The sequence below is a fragment of the Brachionichthys hirsutus genome, chromosome 22 (assembly GCF_040956055.1).
Source record: "Brachionichthys hirsutus isolate HB-005 chromosome 22, CSIRO-AGI_Bhir_v1, whole genome shotgun sequence".
Lineage (NCBI taxonomy): Eukaryota > Metazoa > Chordata > Actinopteri > Lophiiformes > Brachionichthyidae > Brachionichthys > Brachionichthys hirsutus.
The window spans coordinates 3,936,503-3,956,181 of record NC_090918.1 but is presented as its reverse complement, the minus strand read 5'-3'; the positions used below and the strand labels follow the sequence as shown (position 1 = coordinate 3,956,181).

Sequence of the window (19,679 nt, the reverse complement as noted above, 5' to 3'; positions counted from 1 at the left end):
TATGATGTCATCTCGTAGGGCGTTCTAATCAGATTGATGATGTCATCTCGAAGGGCGTTCTAATCAGATTGGTGATGTCATCTCATCGGGCATTCTAATCAGATTGGTGATGTCATCTCGTAGGCGTTCTAATCAGATTGATGATGTCATCTCGTAGGCGTTCTAATCAGATTGATGATGTCATCTCGTAGGCGTTCTAATCAGATTTATGATGTCATCTCATAGGGCGTTCTAATCAGATTGATGATGTCATCTTGTAGGGCGTTCTAATCAGATTGATGATGTCATCTCGTAGGGCGTTCTAATCAGATTGATGATGTCATCTCATAGGGCGTTCTAATCAGATTGATGATGTCATCTCGTAGGGCGTTCTAATCAGATTGATGATGTCATCTCGTAGGCGTTCTAATCAGAACGCCCCCCTCCCCCCTTTCTGCAGGACTCCTGATGACACATGCAAGACCTTGATGTAGCTACGCGGCTTCACTTGGAACAGCTGCTTACGTCTACCTCAGTCCACGTCTGTGTGAAAATAAACCAGCATGAGTTCTTCAATTATCAAATTCATGTTGCGTGAATAAATGCCATCCAAACATTCCCACCAGCTTTGATCATTTTAAGTCCTGTTCTTTAATCTGAAGGCTTCATTTACCAGACTGTTGTTGTTGTTGTTTTTGCATTTACAGATGCATGGCTAACGTTTATTGACATATTAATTAGTTGCCAGGCTGAACTTTTAGAGCTGCAGCTGCAGAAGTCACCAAAACAAACCCGCGGATGATTCGGGTGTCGACCAGGAACATTTCTCACTTCTCTGAGACCACATGCAAAGGGCTCCTCCCACTTCCGGCGCTTCTTAATCCCCCAAAGGCTTGTTTTCATTTGCGGCCGTTTGAATATTAAAATTGTAGCCTTGTGTTCGTCAACATGCAGACACGGGTTGCCCCCCCCCCCCCCCCTTCGGATCCGTCGTGCTGAAGCTCCCTTTTAGCTTCTTTCCGACAAAACAAAGGGCCTTTCAGCAGAGCGCAGCCGCCGCACCGGGCAGCATCACTAACGCACTGTTGGTGCGTTGCCATAGCTGCACAAGCGCACGCTTGTGGACCGCTCTCTGCAGCGTCCAGCAGGACTCGGCATTTCAAGGCTGATGACTGTCATAACTGTTTTATTTTTCGCTGCAGATATTTTGGCCGAAATTGACTCACAATTTGGTGAAACTGCTGACATTTATTTGCTGGAACATTTAAACATTCAGCTGAAGTCCTTTAGCTGATGTCGTCGAGACCGCCGACATTTGGATCCGTTTTCGTCGGTAGTTTGGTGTGGAGGAATTTGCATCGTTAAATCTCGCTGGACTGGAGATCTTCTTGCGTATCACGCAAAATAAAACTGAGCAATCAATTAAATGACGTCTTTATTTTGCGACCCTGGAGTCCCACTTCATTAAAAATATTAAGATACACACACAAAGTAAGTTGTTAATTTGAGTGTGTGTGTGTGTGTGTGTGTTTAGGGAAGTACTTTCTTCAAGCATTAAGGCGTGAACCCAAGTCAAGCATTGGCGTTGATTCCCCCCGAGGCCGCGTTTTGCCGCGTGCTTATAAAAAGCACATTGTATTATGAAGCGGTTCTGATTCTCACCAGTGGATCTCTTTTGATTCCGTCATCCGTTTCTTTCTCTTGCTATTAAGCCTTCGTTCACCCGTCCTCGTGCTCCGTGTTTTTGCTGTCGGCGGTTGAAACTCATGCAACCGAAGCGTTGCAATTATTAGCAGAATGGGTTTGGCGTCACTCGACGGTCGGATTCTGGTTGTAATTAGCTCGACTGTGTTTTCAGGTTTTTGTTATTTATCTCTGTGAATAGAATCAGCGAGCTAAAGTCTCCCTCGCGCTAACGGAGTCTGGGAATATGAGCTGCGCTTCATACTATACTTTGATAATTGACAGTTTTCCATGTGGCCCCGCATCGGGCTCTCGTCCCCTCGAGGAGGTGCCCCGCCCCTCGCCGGTAGCCAGCCGCGAGAGGCTCCAGCAGAACCCCGTGACCAGTAACGGCCGTCCCGTCTTCAGGAAGAGGAATGAATGAAAGACACGTCTCCGTACATGATGCGTTTCAGTCGAGACTCACTGACACAAGCTAATGCTAAAAAAAAAAAGGTGAAAGATTTAAATGTCCTGTTTTTTATTTTATTCTATTAGAAAGCACTTTGGTCACCCTTGGGCTAATTTAAAGGGCTATATAGATGAGCATTGATTGATTGACAGGCAGCACGGTAGCGCAGTTGCTTCGCAGCAAGAAGGTCACAGGTTCAAATCCAACTTGGTGCCTTTCTGTGCGGAGTCTACATAAACGGCAGGACCTCCCGTGTCTCTCCGGGTTCACGTGAACATGCAGTCCATAGGTGTGAAGGATCGTCTGTCTGTGATGAACTGGCGACTTGTCCGGGGTGTGCCCCGCCTCTCGCCCGTAGACTGCTGGGATCGGCTCCGGTCGACCCAGATTTTGGACTAAGCGGTTACGAAAATGTTTGAATGATTGATTGAGTCTGCCTGAAGGAGCTAAAGCCGCTGAAACCAGAGCTCATATACAGTTGAACCTCTCTCTCTCTCTCCCTCCCCCTCGCTTTCTCTCTCTCTCTTTCTGCCCCCCCCCCCCCCCCCCCCAGAAGCACAAGCCTGCAGTCACTGTACTGATTTCATGGCTCTTAACCAAACACAAAGACTCCACTATGCCTCCGTTTGTTGAAATATATTCACTTTTTCTTTCTCCCTTGTCATATTCTTCCTCTTCCTCTTCCTCCTCCCACTCTTCTGCCTCCTTTTCACATTCACACTTTAAACAGTCACATTTTCCACTTCATTACCTCATTCAGATATTGCAATTGGGGGAAAAAAGTAGAGAAAGGAAGGAAGACAAAGAATGAGAGTAGGAAGGTGTGTGTGTGTGTGTGTGTGTGTGTGTGCGCGCATGCGTGTGTGACTTGTAGCCCAGTAATTAGGCCTCATGTGTCATCCCCCCCCCTCGTTTGTCTTTTGAAGTGTTCTCCTCTGCTCTCCCACTGATGCTCTTGGGGGCATCCAGGAGGGGGCAGAAGAGTGATGAAGTGGGGGGGGGGGGGTTGTTTGGAATGTGGGTCAGAATGTGTGTGTCTGTGTGAGAACCTTCGGAGACGCTAATGAGCTAGAATGTCTCGTCTCATTGGTCGGTTGCTGCTCATCACTTGTAACAGAAAATGCAGACCGACGCGTCGCATTCGGAAACACGGCAAAACTCCCGAGAAGCTTCCTGCGACGGCGGCGGACGGTCACGCCGAGTCCATCACGATGGACGCGCTTCCCTTCGCAAGAAAGGCGCCGTTCCCGTCCACGTTTCCATTGATGCCACTCGTTGGAAGCCATTAATACATTATTAATAATTAATTATTTTTTTCTTTTGTGAAAAAGAGATGCATTTATTTCAAGAAAAAGATCATTCTCGACAAAATCCCACAAAATATGTGTCATATTACATGTTATAGTAATATATAGCTGTAAAACGAGATGATTCGGTTAGTCTCATTTACAAAGAATAGATGGGACACACACGCACACACGCACACACACACACACACACGAGTCTCTTTGTTTTGGTTTGGTGGAGGGCTGAAACCCGGCTCTGTTACAGTCCTCTACAAAGGAGACAAAGAGCGCTTATCTCACACTCTGTGTGTGTGTGTGTGTGTGTGTGTGTGTGCATACGTGCATGCCCGTGTGTGTGTGTGTTTGTCAACATCCGGTCCGAATGCCAGTCCAGTTCAATCAGGGTCAGCGTCCGCTTTAGGAGCGGCCTAATCACACATGGCTAGCACACATTTTCCAAACATGCAACACACGGAGTTGCGTGTTTACTTGTAAATTGTCCGTAGAGTACGAGCGTGTGTGTGGAATGGTTGGCGACGCATCCAGGGTGTACCCCACCTCTCGCCCACGGCAAGCTGGGATTGGCTCCAGCAACTCCCGTGACCCGCAAAGCGGAAAATCGGAAGGAGATGGATGGATGTACTAGTTCTGAACTACAAAGTGGGAGAACATTATTTTTCTAGCTTAATGTCTGTATGAAGATTTTCATGTAGTTTCATATATTTTTTAGACATAATAAAAAAAAATGTACAGCAATACCTCAAAATACGTGCGTTCTGAGACACGAGCAATATTTTGCTTTGTGATGCGCTCCGAGCGCTTCACTGGTCCAGTCCAGGTGTCCCCCCACCTCCCGTCCTCGTCTCCTGCACGTCTCCGTGTTGCGTTCCCATCATTGACCTGGGTCTGGCTGTACCTGCGAGTATTCCTGATCAGCGATGGGTCCAAAGAAAGCGAGCGGTGAGGACGGCAGTGAGGAGAAAAGACGATGGAGACGAAGCATGAAAGTATCCATCAACGTGACCGTGGTGTCCGTAAGTGATGGGACACGCCGGTACGAGCGGAGCGCATCGACGACGTGTGTTTGTGTGTGTCTATATTGCAGTTAAAACGTTTTTTTCATTGTTATTAGCGTTGATTTGAGTGTTTTTAGACGCCGGAACGGATTAAAACGTTTTCAGTTATTTTATATGGGAACAATGACTCGAGTTACGAACTCGGTCCAGGAAGGAATTATACTCATATGTCAAGGTAGTACTGCACTGTGATGTATTTTATTCCTACCAGCCACTGATTACCGAGCGTGACTAAATGTCTCATCACGCAATATTAACCAAACGGATCTCAACTTCAGGTCTGATTATCGACCCGTTACAGCTTTGAGTCTCACGTGAGCAGCGTTAACGATCTTTATTCAGAATAAAACCAGCGGCTGCTATCGACTGTCCAGAATATGTATTTGTGGGAATAAATGTCACGACATAATCGATCGTGATTCAAACCACTGCGGTTGACCTCTTTGAAACTGATTAGGGGTTGTATAAGGCAGCAATTTGTGATAGCCCCCCCCCCACACACACATATTGAGCTTGTTGCTGACTGTATACAGATGAACCATTGAACGGGTTGTCGGTGTGAAACTGTGCTCACGTGCCACGGCGGTGTCATGAGTGACAAATTGCTGCAGGAACTTTGGTGTGTGTGTGTGAGCAGACGGATGGCGTCCCGCGGGTTTGGGGGCGGGGCAGCCGATGACCTTGAGAGGAAGAGCGTGCCAGTGGGCTGCAGGGGTCAGTTTGTTTTGTGCGCCGGGTTGTGCAGGATGGGCCAGCATTCCTGCTGCCGCTTCCTCGTTGCATTTCCCTCGCTCAAGCATCCCTGCCTCTCTCTCTCTCTCTCTCACACACACACACACACACACAATGAGCAGGGACTGGCTCGGGGCAGACCGAACAAGGTGTTTCCTGTGACCTGGCTGTCTGCCGTGTCGACACAAATACTCTGCTCCCTGTGGAACAACACCGGCATGAGTTTACAGTCCCAGTCTGCCTCGCTCCTCCTCCTCCAGTTAGCATTCAGCCATTTCTCCACCGTGCACTAACGTGTGAATGGGCATGTAAGTGAAAACGGCTGTGTGTGTGTGTGTGTGTGTGTGTGTGTGTCACTCATCCTTTATTCATGTGCTGTTCAAGCATTCAGCGCCAATGCCTATTGGACTAAAAGCTGCTTCACATTATTTTTGAGCTGAGATATTTTGCATTGCTTGTAAAGTTGGGGCATAAAGTTGGGTAAACATAGTCGTAGCCATTTGTCTTGATTAGTCTTAAGTGTCAGTGTTAAATGTGTGTGTGTGTCCAGCAGGCCGTGCGCTGCCCTACTATGGAGAAGATGAAGAGGATTAAGAAGCGTCTGTCTTTGACGCTCCGCTCCAGTCAGACTGTCGACGAGTCTCTGTCCGAACTGGCCGAGCAGATGACGATAGAGGACGGCGGCACAAAGGACAACGGTACGGTTCTCGATATCGCATTTAACCATCCAAAGGGACCCGGGGTGTCACTAGAACTATCCTGGTCCCCTCCGTTTGTCCATGGCAGCTGCCCGCTATGAACTTAGCTGTTGGAGACAGAAAAGAGGGACGCTGTCCCGCAGCAGCTGTTTGCTATTTTGACCAAAGACTGTCCCAGATGTTTCATACAAGTGTCTGAGAACTGCGTTGAACGTTGTGGAGAAACGGTAGAAGATGTGACCTTTAAGAAAGGAAGCAGGCAGACCGTTTTAATAGCTTTGGTAGCTCTCGGGAGTATTTAAACGATGAAGCAGTGAAGGTAATAGAGAGAGGGCGAGAGAGAGAGAGAGCGGGATGTGTGGCAGCTGTCGAACGTCCAGTGAGAGGATGTAACGGGAGCAGGAGCGCAGCAGGCGAGAGAGAACACAGTCTGTAGAGACAACGCGTTCCCTGCCATCCATCCACGTTCTTGTTGTCATCGTTCCGTCCCAGCTGGCTACGGGCGAGAGGCGGGGTGCCCCCCCCCCCCCCCCCCCCAGGTGGGACGGCAGCTCATCGTAGGGCCAGTAGGGCCACACACGAAACACTCCCAGCAAACATCCACACTCATATTTACAGACGATTTGTGTGACCACGTCACCCGAGCTGCATGTTTTTACAAGTGGAAGGAAGCTCGAGCGCAGACACGGGGAGAACAATAGAAACTCGGCACAGAAGGGGATCGAATCCGGAACCGCCTTGCTGCAAGGCAAAAGTGCTACCCGCTGCGCCACCATGCTGCGCTAGTCTTCTATCAATCTATGGGGGGGGACACACACACACACAGTACTTTCATTTTTATGTTACTGTTGCTGAAAATATCACTAAATGTCACTAAACTTATAAAAGCCGTGACAATCCCAAGTAGTCCTGACATTTTAACATCCATCAAACTCAAATTCTCTCTCTCTCTGTCTCCATCTCTCTCTCTCTCTCTCTCTCTCTCTCTCATTCCATCGCTTTCTGTCTTTCTTTCTGATAATCTTGAAGCTACATACAGTAGCTGGTTAGCTTAGCCTACCAAACACACTGGAAGCCGAACGCAGCAGCTAGCCTGACTGTCAAATTCCACCTGCTGGCACAGGTAAAAGGTTGGAGCAGTACAAGATCTCAGTGATTATTTGATGTCTTTCTGAATTTATTTACGCTCATTTCTCCATAATATAGTCTTTAGTATTTTTGGATATGTCAAATGTCAAAGTTCTGCTGGCTTAAATGAAAGCTGTGGAAAACACGAGCCTTTACGTGCGTTTTTTTTCCCGAGATTTGTTTCTCAGAAGAGCAGAAATGATGACGTTCATTCCTTCGCTGTGTTTCAGAGCCCTTCATGAGGAATGGCCGCCCCCCCACCTCCCATAGCATGCACTCCTTCCTGCACCAGTACACTGGCTCCTTCAAGAAACCCCCCCTACGCCGACCCCACAGTGTCATCGGCGGCACTCTGGGGTCCTTCATGGCAATGCCTCGAAACGGCAGTCGCCTGGGTGAGAAACGCGCGCACGCACACACACACACACACACAGAAGGAAGGAAGGAAGTGAGTCGTGGGGGAGCAGATGGCATGGAGGAACGAACCAGTCCTGATATTTACATCTTGCTGCTTCTGATTCACAAAGCCTCCGTTCCTTCAGTTTGGCTGTTTTCATGCGAGTGGCAGATGGATGGGGGACGGGGGGACGGGGGGGACACACACACTCCGGTTCCTGTGTGAAACGAGTCATCACACTGGAGACATGGGCAGTGACTCCCGGGCTTGGTGGGAAATACGATGTTGGGATGATTCAATGCGACTCCAGATTTTGAGCTCTGTGACGAGGGACGCCCCCGGGAGGTGATTCAAGGGGGCAGTTTGAAAGGGGGGTGGGCACCAAGGAAGCCCGGCGCGATGTGGGAGGTGTTGGTAAAAGTCTGCTTTGTCTTGCGTGTTAAAAAATGCGACTTTACGAAATGGGTGTAAGCTTCTTTTCACTATTTCGTTTTTTTTTTTTTTTTTTTAGAGATTCAACAATTACAAGTCCTGAAAAAATAAAATAATGAATGACAATTTTTTTCCATCCGGTAAATGATCGTGACTGTTTGACACATCCGGTGAATGATGATGAATGCACTCTCACCGGACCCTGGCCTACATAGAGGCTGCTCTAAAAACAGTTCTGTGAAGCAGGACGTTGATGTTCCTCATATTAGAATACGCCAGTAAAGAGACGGATAAGAGGAAAGAAAGATCCCGTCTCAGTGATGATCGGAGAGGATCATGAGGGGAAAGTGCAGAAATGGGTAGAAAACCGAGGTTTCTGAAAAGAAAAGGATTCTGGGAGTTTTTAGAGAGTATGAGGACGGGTACGAAACATCAGGAGAAGGTGGGGGAAGTATACGAAAGTAAGTGGAGATTGAAGATACAAGAAAGTGGGACGGATGAGATCATTTGTAGGATTTGGAAAAGAGGCACACGAGTTAGAAAAACAGATATTGGAGGAATGTGTGGAAGCGATACAGACTCGGGTCGGCCACTGCCCATGAAAACCCGGCAAAGGAGAACGAGAGAGGAGAGAGGAAAGAAAGCGTGCAGAGCGACGGGGAAAGACGGGGAGAAACCCTCTCCGGCTTCAACGTGTGGTAGGAAGCATGAAGATGAGATCCAGGGAGCAAACGGGGGGGGGTCTTTATAATTAATGGTGGAATTAAGGATTTACAGGTAAGCTTTAGAAACCTGTGTGAACTGTACAAAACTATTGTTTACAAATTACACAATGTTGGATATTGATGGAAAATTTGTGATTATAAAATTAAAAAATAAATAAATAACTTTAACATTTCAATCCAAAAGAATGAACTTGTTTCAAAATGAAAACAAATGAATGCAGACCTTATTTTTGTTCACATGCTGGCCTGCGGATTTAAAGTGTAGGAGTCGTTAGAGGCTCTAAATCTGGATTCTACGTCTGGGTGATAAATCAGGGCGCTGTGTGTGTGTGTATGCGTGTGCGTGTGCGTGTGTGTGTGTGTGTGCTGTGCTACGCTACGGTAGCACCGGTGCCTGCCCTGCCCTTGAGAGCGTGAGACCCGAGAGCTGGGTAGAGAGACATAGAGAGTCATGGTGGTTTATGGACCGATGCCACATTTCACATTTCTCTCTCTTTCAACGTGCTTCACGATTCTCATTCCGTCTCAGATATTGTTCATGAGAACCTGAAGATGGGCTCGGATGGCGAGAGCGACCAGGCTTCGGGAACATCCTCAGATGAAGTGCAGTCGCCGACCGGAGTGTGTCTGAGGAACAGGGTCCACCGGCGGATCTCCATGGAGGTGAGATACGTGCACATCGGCATCGCCCTCTCCTTCCTCCTCATCTTCTGGCGCTAGGCCTCATGGGAGGTGCTGCTCGTCTCCTAATGGGCTCCCTGTGGGTGTCGCGATACTGATCGCAGCGACTGGTGGGAAGCTCCGAGCCGACGCCACAGACAGGAGGCTTCTTGTTCTTCTTCCACACACGAATATGATCAGAGTTATGTCAGCTTTAACTCTTTCAGTGCCAGACATTTCCAGCTCAGCGATATGCTGAGCGCCCCGGTTCTTGCTCATTTTGCGCGATTTTCCGAGCCCCACAGAATATTCTTTACTGTGACTTTGCAAACACACGAATCATGAAACATGAAATCAAACCCATTAGATCTGATCTGGATCTAAGTAATCTGGTTACAGGTCTGGTGACCCGGAATGCTCCAATGTTTATAGCGCTCATGAAAAACTGATTGCTTTGAACTAACAAGCAATAATAATATTAAATACAGTCTTGAACTAACACCAGACTGTAGCTGGAACTGTTCTTTTTCAGTTTGGTCTGATCTGTAAAAGCAACCCGCCATGACTAAAATAAGTCATTGCCCCCCCTTGTAAATATCCAGGATCATGAAAAGGAAGGTGCCTTAGCTCGGAGGCCTCACGCCCCCTGCTGGCAGCTCAGTGTATGTGACAAAACCTCCACCCTTGACGGTTTCTCTGTCTGTGTCTCACACGCAATTCGTTTTGAGTGTTTATCTCATTTGTGGGCACAGGATGAGCGATGTGGTGATAATCACCTGACCTAGTGCACACAGGCGTGCAACATCTTGGTGCCCCGCTCTTCTCGTGGTTCTCTCGATGCCGCCGGAGGCGTTGATGAAGCCGAGGGTCGAGGACGCTCTTATTACCAGACAATCCATTCTCTTTTAAAGGAGACACTGCTTGTCACAAAGCTTGGGTGGCTGAAGTTTTACAAATGTTTAGTGAAATAGTTTGTTATTTCTGGAACTGGGTTTTTATTCTAAATGTCTATGTTATGGATATAGCAGCTCCTCCTCTACATAATATCTGCTCTGTTAGTTCATTTATGGATGATCTCAAGCGTTTATCTGAAATCCAAAGCACGTTTTTTACTGGAGCCTATCCCAGCTGTCCACGGGCGAGAGGCCAGAGGCGCCTCAAAGGCATCACGCAACGTTTAAAAAGTTGCCCGATTTTGGAATAATGTTTCGTAAAAGAATCTAGAAATAAAATAAAGTTGTTGTTTTATTAAACAGGTGCTGCAGGACAGCGTCCGTCTTTTCTGTCATGCTACCATGGTAACCGGTGAGGTGACTATTTTAGCACACACCAAATTGTGTTTTGCAATTTTGGTCCGAGTATTACCACCAAAAATAAACTTTATTCACTCTGTTCTTCTTCTTCTTTGACTCACGCACGAGCATGGGCGTGTGGAGCGCAGACACGGGGAGAGTGCACACACGTCTTGTGAACACCCCCCCGATGTGACATCACAACGGGGGAGAGTGTTGCCAGACATGTTTCAGTACTTGATTGCAGAACAAACGACGCAGGATTGACTGGATGGTTTAATTTAGCAGTTTTTGGGTTGGTAGTGACTCAAAACCACCAACATATGAGTGTAGAAACGTGGGAACAGTGTTTTTCTTTTCTTCATATGTTCCCTTTAACATAATTGTGAATAAAACCAAGGGCTGACTGTATTTATTTACTCACCAGTTCCATATGCCGAGTGGCAATGCAGTACTCAACATCTCAGTCTAGACATATTTTCATTAAAAATAATAGTAAAATCTTAATCAGTTGCCGTTCATATTGCCACATTTGAATATGACGGTGCTTCACAAACTTAGAGTGGAGCATTTATTTAAAGCACTTGTAGTAAAAATAGTTTGAAGGTGCCATCTTTTATCAGAGGAGCAGCAGCTCAGAATGACTTTAAATCTCCCCCCCCCCCCCCCCCCCCTCTGACAAGTCACCGAGGAGCAGCCAAGCCTGAGAGACCGTATGATGTCTTTTCTCGCTGTATCTTTACTCCAATCAACCAGCGTTATGTCCTTTCATCTCTTGGATGTGTCTCTATTTGGATCCAAATATAGATAAAAGCCCTTCAACACTGATGATGACAGCCTGTGGCGCAAATGAAGACGAGCCGTGTGAGCTGTGACGAGTGCCGAGCACCTCCGAGTTTTCACTTCTGACTGTCGAGTCGGCAGGTGTTGTTCTCGCGCTGACAAAGGTTCAGCTCCAGTCGTGTCTCGACGCTCAACGGCGCTATTTTTACCCTCTGTACGTGGACGTGATCGACCGGAACGGTCTGCTTTCTCCCTGACAGTAGGAAATGAGAACAAGCTATTTTAGTGCGTGAGTGGGTGGAGGCCTGCCTTCCACCACCTCCATGAGACGGTGTCTATAGCAGCATGTTCAGCACGCAAGGAAGCAATCGTGTGGCTAACGGCCATTAGCTCCCGTTCTTCACTAACCGTACTTTGGGGTCTAAATAACAAAAATCGAATCTTGCAATAAAAGTTTCAGTTCTTAAAATTTGTGACGCTCTTTATGTCTGTGCGTTCCAGGACCTCAACAAGCGACTGTCTCTTCCGGCTGACATCCGGATTCCAGACGGTTACCTGGAGAAGCTGCAGCTCAGCAGCCCGCCCTTCGACCAGCCACTCAGCCGACGTTCCCGTCGAGCCTCGCTGGTTCGTGTGTGTGTGTGTGTGTGTGCACTCCTTCTGTGTGCGTTACCATGGCAACTGGCCTGGCGTGAGAATAAGATGGATTAATCAGCATCTCATGCCTGTAGCCCATCAGATGAGATCAGCTGAAATTGCGTTTCCTAATTTACGCTGTGAACGTTTCACGTCGGGCACGTGAGCTCGAGATATTTCCAGCAGATACACCGTTGTGGTTTTGAGGCAGAATATAGCCATGGCATCATATGTTAGGAGTTGATATGAAAGAGCTCAAAATAAAGCATTAATCTTTAAAACCCTCATGAAGAGCTCGGCGTTACGTTTGATTCATTCTGACTTCTGTCTTTTCCCCAGTCGGAGATCGGCTTCGGTAAATTGGAGACGTACATCAAGCTGGACAAACTGGGAGAGGTGAGGAAGTCCCGGAATACTGACTCGGGTTCTATTATTATATAATACACGCTTCACAGCTAAAGTTAGTTCAGAGATGTTGAACCGATGCTGCGTTTTGCATTCAGGGAACCTACGCGACGGTGTTCAAAGGACGCAGTAAGCTGACGGACAACCTGGTGGCGCTGAAGGAGATCCGGCTGGAGCACGAGGAGGGGGCGCCATGCACTGCCATCAGAGAAGGTGACCAAACAAACATTCTCATGGAAGTCACACTTTTATCATGTGGTTGGCTGATTTTTTGTGTCGGTCATTGTCTCTGTAGTGTCGTTACTGAAGGACCTCAAGCACGCCAACATCGTGACGCTACACGACATCGTTCACACTGAGAAGAGCCTCACGCTGGTCTTCGAGTACCTGGTAAAAGCATTTAGCGTTTAAAAAAAAAACTGTTTTGTTTTACAAATGTTTGGAACAAATACAGAGTTAAAAGTGTAAGTAATAAATGAGCATCTATGATCCAAATCTTTGACCCAAACTTGATCAGAAGACTTTTTTTTTTTTTTTACATATTCAGAAACATCCAGATGAAAGTAATGGAGTGATGCAATCAGTTCATCGCTGCATGAACAAAACACAACAAGTGGCAGATTAAAGAATCTAATTGCAAAAGCATGTGTAAAAAAAAAAAAAAAAACTTCATTGATGTTTCATACATTAAAAAAAAAACAATCTATTGTTGAAGGGGCTACTTCTGACGGTGTCCTCTGTCCCTGCAGGATAAGGACCTGAAGCAGTACATGGATGACTGTGGGAACATCATGAGCATGCACAACGTGAAGGTGATGACAGAACGCACCTCTTTATTTAGCTGTCTCTACTAAAGACCTCCCATCTTCCAGTTCAGTGACTGTGGAAGCAGAGGAAGCTGCAAAATAGGTTAATGCTTAAAAAAAAAAAAAAGATTTGTGATGATATTAATAACATCAAGTGTCCTTCTAGATCTTCCTGTTCCAGATTCTGCGCGGGCTGTCATACTGTCATAAAAGGAAAGTTCTCCACAGAGACCTGAAGCCCCAGAACCTCCTCATCAACGAGAGAGGGGAACTCAAACTGGCTGATTTCGGTGAGAGGAACCGTCTTCAGAGCCCCCCCCCCCCCGCGTGAGCATCTTTAATGTTAATGTCTCCGCTGGGCCTGCAGGTCTGGCGAGGGCCAAATCTGTCCCGACTAAAACGTACTCCAACGAGGTGGTGACTCTGTGGTACCGGCCTCCCGATGTTCTGCTGGGATCCTCAGAGTATTCCACACAGATCGACATGTGGTAAGGAGCCTCACGAGAACCCTGCTGCTCCCGCTGAGAACACGTAGCGCCACCATGACACACAGGACCCCCCCCCCCCCCCCCCCATTCAGTGGCGCTGCTATGCTTAATGTCTGCAGGGGCGTCGGCTGTATATTTTATGAGATGGCTGCAGGTCGGCCGCTGTTCCCCGGCTCCACCGTGGAGGACGAGCTCCACTTCATCTTCAGGTTGCTGGGTGAGCGGCGACCGCCTGAGCTACTCCGATGTTTTGCTGTCGCGTCTCTCTGATCCCGCCATTCTGTGACTTCAGGCACGCCCACAGAGGAGAACTGGCCGGGAATCTCCTCCATCGAAGAGTTCAAATCCTATAAGTTTCCCAAATACAAGCCGCAGCCGCTGATCAACCACGCCCCCAGGTGTGCGCGCCTGCGTGTTCCACGTGCCTCGCCACAGTGTCTTTTTCAGACTTTTTTTTTCCCCGCCGAGTCCGTGTGTGTGTGTGTGTCACAAACAGGAAATCCTGTGTCACCTCCTTCCTTCCGTGAGCCTCCACGTTCCCATCCGGCCGGGCTGCAGGCTGACGGTAAACTGTTGCTCTCCCTTTTGTCTCCTGCAGGCTGGACGGCGAAGGCGTCGAGCTGCTGCTCTATTTCCTCAGAGTGAGTGTTTACTTCTGTTGCAATGCCCAGGATTAAAGTCCCTCTACAAAAATGAGGCTCCGAAGCTTCTTCCACTTCTCAATCTTAAAGTTTGTATCGCGACGCACAGCACAGAAGTCCCCCGGAAAATATACCTTTTACTGAAACCCGTAACAAAAAACAATTGGCTAATATTATTAATTAATTAAGTTTACGGAGGACAGGAGGCATGGGAAACGTGTAATATCTGATAGTTGGATTAACCTTAATCTAGGAACGTGACCTGTCTGAAACCGGCGAGAGGCGGGGCACACCCTAGACAAGTCGCCAGTTCATCACAGGGCCACACACAGACAGACACACTCACACCTACGGGCAATTTAGCGTAACCAGTTCACCTAGTTTGCATGTTTTTGGTGGCGGGAGGAAGCCGGAGAACCCGGAGAGAACCCGGAGAGAACCCGCGCAGAGACGGGGAGAACACGCAAACTCCTCACGGAGGCAACAGCGCTTACCACTGCGCCACCGTGAATGTCTACACCTGTAAAACTTACTAAAGAGTAAGAGAATAATATCAACAAATCAAATCGAAGTAAACAACATATTTATGTAGAATATAAAATGCGTTGTTTTTTTCCCTTTTATTTTCAAATATTGAGAAATAGAAATCCGTAGCCGTCCGCATTGCTGCTAGTCCCGTCATGCTAATTATAGTCGGCGTGACCCTCAGCACGTGACAGACTTCCTGTTTTCGTTGCCGCTGCTTTTCAAATCAAAATTCTGATTGCAGACACCAAAGCCGGATCCTGCTGAAATCACAAGATGGCTGACGTTTCCTGTTTCTGTCTCCACAGTACGAGTCCAAGAAGAGGATCTCGGCCGAAGACGCCATGAAGCATTCCTACTTCCGGCAGCTTGGAGTGAGACTCCACGCGCTGCCTGAGAGTGAGCACAGAACGCTCTTTCCTTCCCAGGTCTTCTGCGCTTCCTTTCCTGCCACCTGCTGCACATTCAGGTTCTCCTGTCCGTTATAGGTGTGTCGATATTCACCTTACAAGAAGTGCAGCTGCAGAGAGACCCAGGCTACAGGAACTCCTCGTACCCGGATTCAGGTGGGTCAGCCGTCCCAACACATGCTTCCAGCATTTGAGTTATAAATAAGCCATTCTTAATTTATCTTATCTTGAGGCATGAGAAAGGAACTGAAGGTTAGTTAGGGGATGAATTTAAAGCAGGAGGCACCAAGATCTGCAGAGGTTTAGATCCTAGTATGACTCAAGCTGTGGCGCCTATATAAACTGCCTGAAATGTAGGAACCACCTGACAAAAGATACATCAAGAATTTGCAATAATAAAAAAGGCATTGTGGGAATTGATCCTTTCCGTCCAGGTAACGGCAAGATGAGCCGGAGGCAGAGCATGCTCTTCTAATGTCTGATGAAGAGGATGGTCGACTTTCTCACCAATTCCCACCAACGTCTCGCATGAGCCCGCCCCCCATCGGATTAAGCCCCTCCCTCCCGCGCGCACACACACACACACACACCCTGTGAGTGAGTGACTCTGGGTTGAATCTATTTGGAGACTGTGTTTATTTATTGGGGGCGGAGTGAGGTTGAATATTTTGCTGCTAAACTACTACTGTGTGCGTATGTGTGTGTGTGTGTGTGTGTGTGTGTGTGCATGATGTGAACTCCATGCACACTCGACCAGTGAGTACAGTTACTGACACACCGTTCTTTGTACGAGTTAGAATTCAACTGATGTTAGCAACTCTGTGATCCAAGTTGTTGTTCTTGTCGTCGTTGCTTGGAGAGCGAAATCTTCAGTTTTTTAAAAATACAAATATGTAAAGCTATATATATATATATATATTTGGAGTTTATGTTTTTCTTCATCGGGCTTCCGTGACTGAACTCTACAATATTTCCGAGTTTAGCAAGGTTGGAACGGCTAAACGGTCTTTGTTGGCAGAACAATGAATCCTCCCGATTCTTCGTCGACATTTTTCCGACACGTTTCCGTCACGTTTCCGTCAGGCTCCCGGAGCCCTGCTGCTTCCTGGGGGGGGGGGGGGGGGGTCCCAATAAGGGTCAAACAGCAGGACTGTTGCAACAACGTTGGCCGGTGGGTCTAAGAAGCACACGAAGCATCCAGTCAAATTGGGAGGACGTGAAACCGGCTTACTGGAGCTGAACAGGAAGTCACGTGACGTCCGACAGGAAGTCAGAAAACCTTCCCTCAGACCTGTCCCGAAACTACCGGGACTTCGTTGCTTTAAAGAAATGCAAGTTACGCGTTATCGCTCCGTGTGCATCCAGAGCGTCCTCTGCAGTAACTCTTTGTTTTTAACTTGCACTTGAGTGTTTTTGGAATCAGGGACTCGGGCCTGGAGACGGCCGAGTTACTCCAACAGTATTAAGATGTGTTTTCTGTGTCTGTGATCTGCAACCTCTCCTTGTGAAATGACAGCATGTGGCATGTTTAACCGAGAGGGGTGTTCAAAAGCAACATTCGTTGTTGTTGTTGTTGTTTTCAGCTTGATGTCGGACCACTGCGCTCTCCAGCATTTGTGCACAAGAAAAAAAGATTTCAAATTGAAATTTTAGATTTAACTTCACACTGTGTTGTTGTTGCAACAGACAGTGATGTTATAGATGAAGCCATTTTAGAAATCTCAATTTTCACTGCACGTACACTGCAATGGAAGTTCACCTCCCCCGCCCAAAAGAAATCTCTGAATCAATGAAATGTTTACAAGCGCGCTTTGTAATCACGGATTATGCAGCTTTCGTCTTCCCCCTGTGGAACAACAAAGATGAAGTCAAAGATATTTCCGGCGGCTTAACAGCAAAATAAATTTAATGGCTGTAAAGTATGGAAGCCCTAAATATTCATAATTAAATAAAAATAAGATATTTTGAAAAAATTAAATGCTGATAAATAACAGACAAATATATATTATGGGCATTAAATTGTAAAATAAGGTAATATTATTATGGATTATATTTATACTATTCTTTAATATCAAATTTGATTATAATTAAATATTTCATAATAATAATAATAATATAATAATATACTTTTATTGGCCCCCGTAGGGAAATTTTTCTTCACTGATTGAACAAGGGTACAGTCAGTGTTGTCACAGCAGAGCGTGCGCCATTGAGCCGTTAGCGGGGGCGGTGCCTTGCTCAAGGGCACCTCGACAGTGCTCCGGGGGCAGACTGGCCCCTCTCCAGTCACCAGCTCATTATTTTAACAATGTTGTGCTTTTTTTAAATGACTTTTTATTTATTTATTCATGAAGTGAATTTTCATTTTAGAATGTCCTTATTATTTTTTCATAATGTTTTTCAGCAGATCAATCAAAGTACAGAAGGCGGAGCCAGCTCAGTGATTGGCTCATCCTTTAGTTTACACAGAAAGGAGCAGCAGCACTTGCTGTCATCTCTTCTTCTGATAGCCGCTGAGAGAACGGCCGTGACCGGTGTGCAGGAAAACTAATCGATCTGATCTTAAAGGATCGAGCGGAGGCCACACCCACAAGCTTTGATCGACAGAACAAGCCACTGCTGAAAAACGACGTTATGAAATAAAAAAGGCCTTTATGAAATAAAAATTGACTTTGTAAAAAATGTTTTTTCATGTTATAAAATCTTGGAAAATAAATAAAAAGTAATTTTAAAAAGTATGACATTGTTAAAATAATCATTATGAAATATTTAATTATAATCAGATAATTAGATATTAAAGAATAGTAAAATATATTTCATAATAATATTACCTTATTTTACAGTTTAATGGCCATATTTATTTTTCTGTTTTTTATCAAAATGGCATTTATTTGAAAATTGTGTTTATTTAATTCTGAATCTTTTGGGCTTCCATAGTGAAGGAACAGTTTTGGATTAAATGCTTATTCTCTTTCTTGTGGGACTAACGGTACTAAAGTTATAATTAAGAGCATTATCTTAGCACATGGAGAAAATAAACCTGACTCTCGAATCTTAGAAAGCACTGATTTGTTTAATTAATAACATTGTAAAAATGACAGATTAGAGTTTATAGATTATAATATTCCTTGGCAGAGTTTAGCCAAAAAGTCAGCTATGGAAGTCACAGATTTGGCCTCATGTGAAACTGTTTCATCTTTTTTTCTTTACTTTCTATAGTTACCTACTCTGACCAGCTTTATTGTACCGTTATGAGAGTAGTGTTTTATCTTTCCATCTAAAAGTTTACAAGTCTATTCAAATCCACAATGGAATTCTGATTAGGAATAGTTAGAGGCTTACATTTCAAGTAATCTTGTATAACAACTATTCTGTTTACAGGAACATAGTCATTATATTAATGGTAGACGTCCTGTACTAATTCACTAATTAAATCAACCCTTTTATTTATGTTTGTCTCCAGGTAGGTCCCAAACTGTTTTGGCATTTTGAATCCTTGACCCCCCCCCCCCCCCCTAATCATTCAGGATTATTCCACTCTTGAACGTCAGCCATTTTTCTGACATGAACAGCAGTGACATGCATGAAAGGAGATTTCTATAATGGATAAATAATTGTTGTAAACGTGTAAATCTTATTCAAATGTATGAACGATCGCAGTTCATGTGAACACGTCTGTATGTGTGTGTGCGTGCGTGCGTGTGCGAGAGCGTGCCTGAAGCATGGAAGGCCTGCTGTGTTGTGAATTCCACCTCTGAAACACTGAGCTGCCGGTTAACAGTTGGTGTGTGACTCTTTTTACTGGAACTATTTATTTCTCATAACCATCCAAATTAAATTTAATCTGTTTCCTAAACATTGTGCAGCAGTCATTCTCTGAGTGGTGGAAGACTTTCTATTACCAAGTCAAATGAAGAGACTTGTAAGCAATTCACTTTATTAAAAAACAAAAACAACAACTAACAATTCTCTCAACAAAATAGCAAAATATAGGAAAATCACTGAGAATACATTTCCATTAATGTCTCTATAAAAACAACCAGAAGGCAAAAACAAAAGCTTTTGTGCAATGTTGACCTGGAAGGTCCGTCGAGTCCTGGTTTAAAGCTCATTATAATATTGAAGGCACATTTGGTTCAAGGCTTAAATGTGTAGTGGATTTTATAAAAAGCCAACTGCTACTGTACTTCTTGTCCCTTGAGGGTTCTCCACTTCACCCTGTCCTTTGCATCGTCCTCCCCAACACCAGCCACTCTCATGTCCTCCCTCACTACGTCCATGTATCTTCTTCTGGGTCGACCTCTAGCCCTGTTCCCTGGCAGTTCCATCCTCAGCATCCTTCTACCGATATAGTCCCCTTCTCTCCTCTGGACATGTCCAAACCATCAAAGTCTGGTCTCTCTGACCTTGTCTCCAAAACGTCTAACCTTCACTGTCCCTCTCATT

The 19,679-nt window shown here is 45.9% G+C and overlaps 1 protein-coding gene across 1 annotated transcript; it reads left to right on the top strand.

The window, feature by feature from the left end:
- The first annotated feature begins 5,778 nt into the window (after positions 1 to 5,778).
- On the top strand, positions 5,779 to 15,708 carry cdk17 (cyclin dependent kinase 17). Its single transcript, XM_068755339.1, has 16 exons — positions 5,779 to 5,905; positions 7,264 to 7,428; positions 9,117 to 9,250; positions 11,824 to 11,949; positions 12,298 to 12,354; positions 12,462 to 12,576; positions 12,659 to 12,753; positions 13,113 to 13,175; positions 13,336 to 13,459; positions 13,537 to 13,657; positions 13,777 to 13,874; positions 13,950 to 14,055; positions 14,256 to 14,298; positions 15,132 to 15,222; positions 15,312 to 15,389; positions 15,668 to 15,708. Exons 1-16 carry the CDS (start codon positions 5,779 to 5,781, stop codon positions 15,706 to 15,708), a joined length of 1,584 nt encoding a protein of 527 aa, XP_068611440.1.
- Positions 15,709 to 19,679: the final 3,971 nt, after the last annotated feature.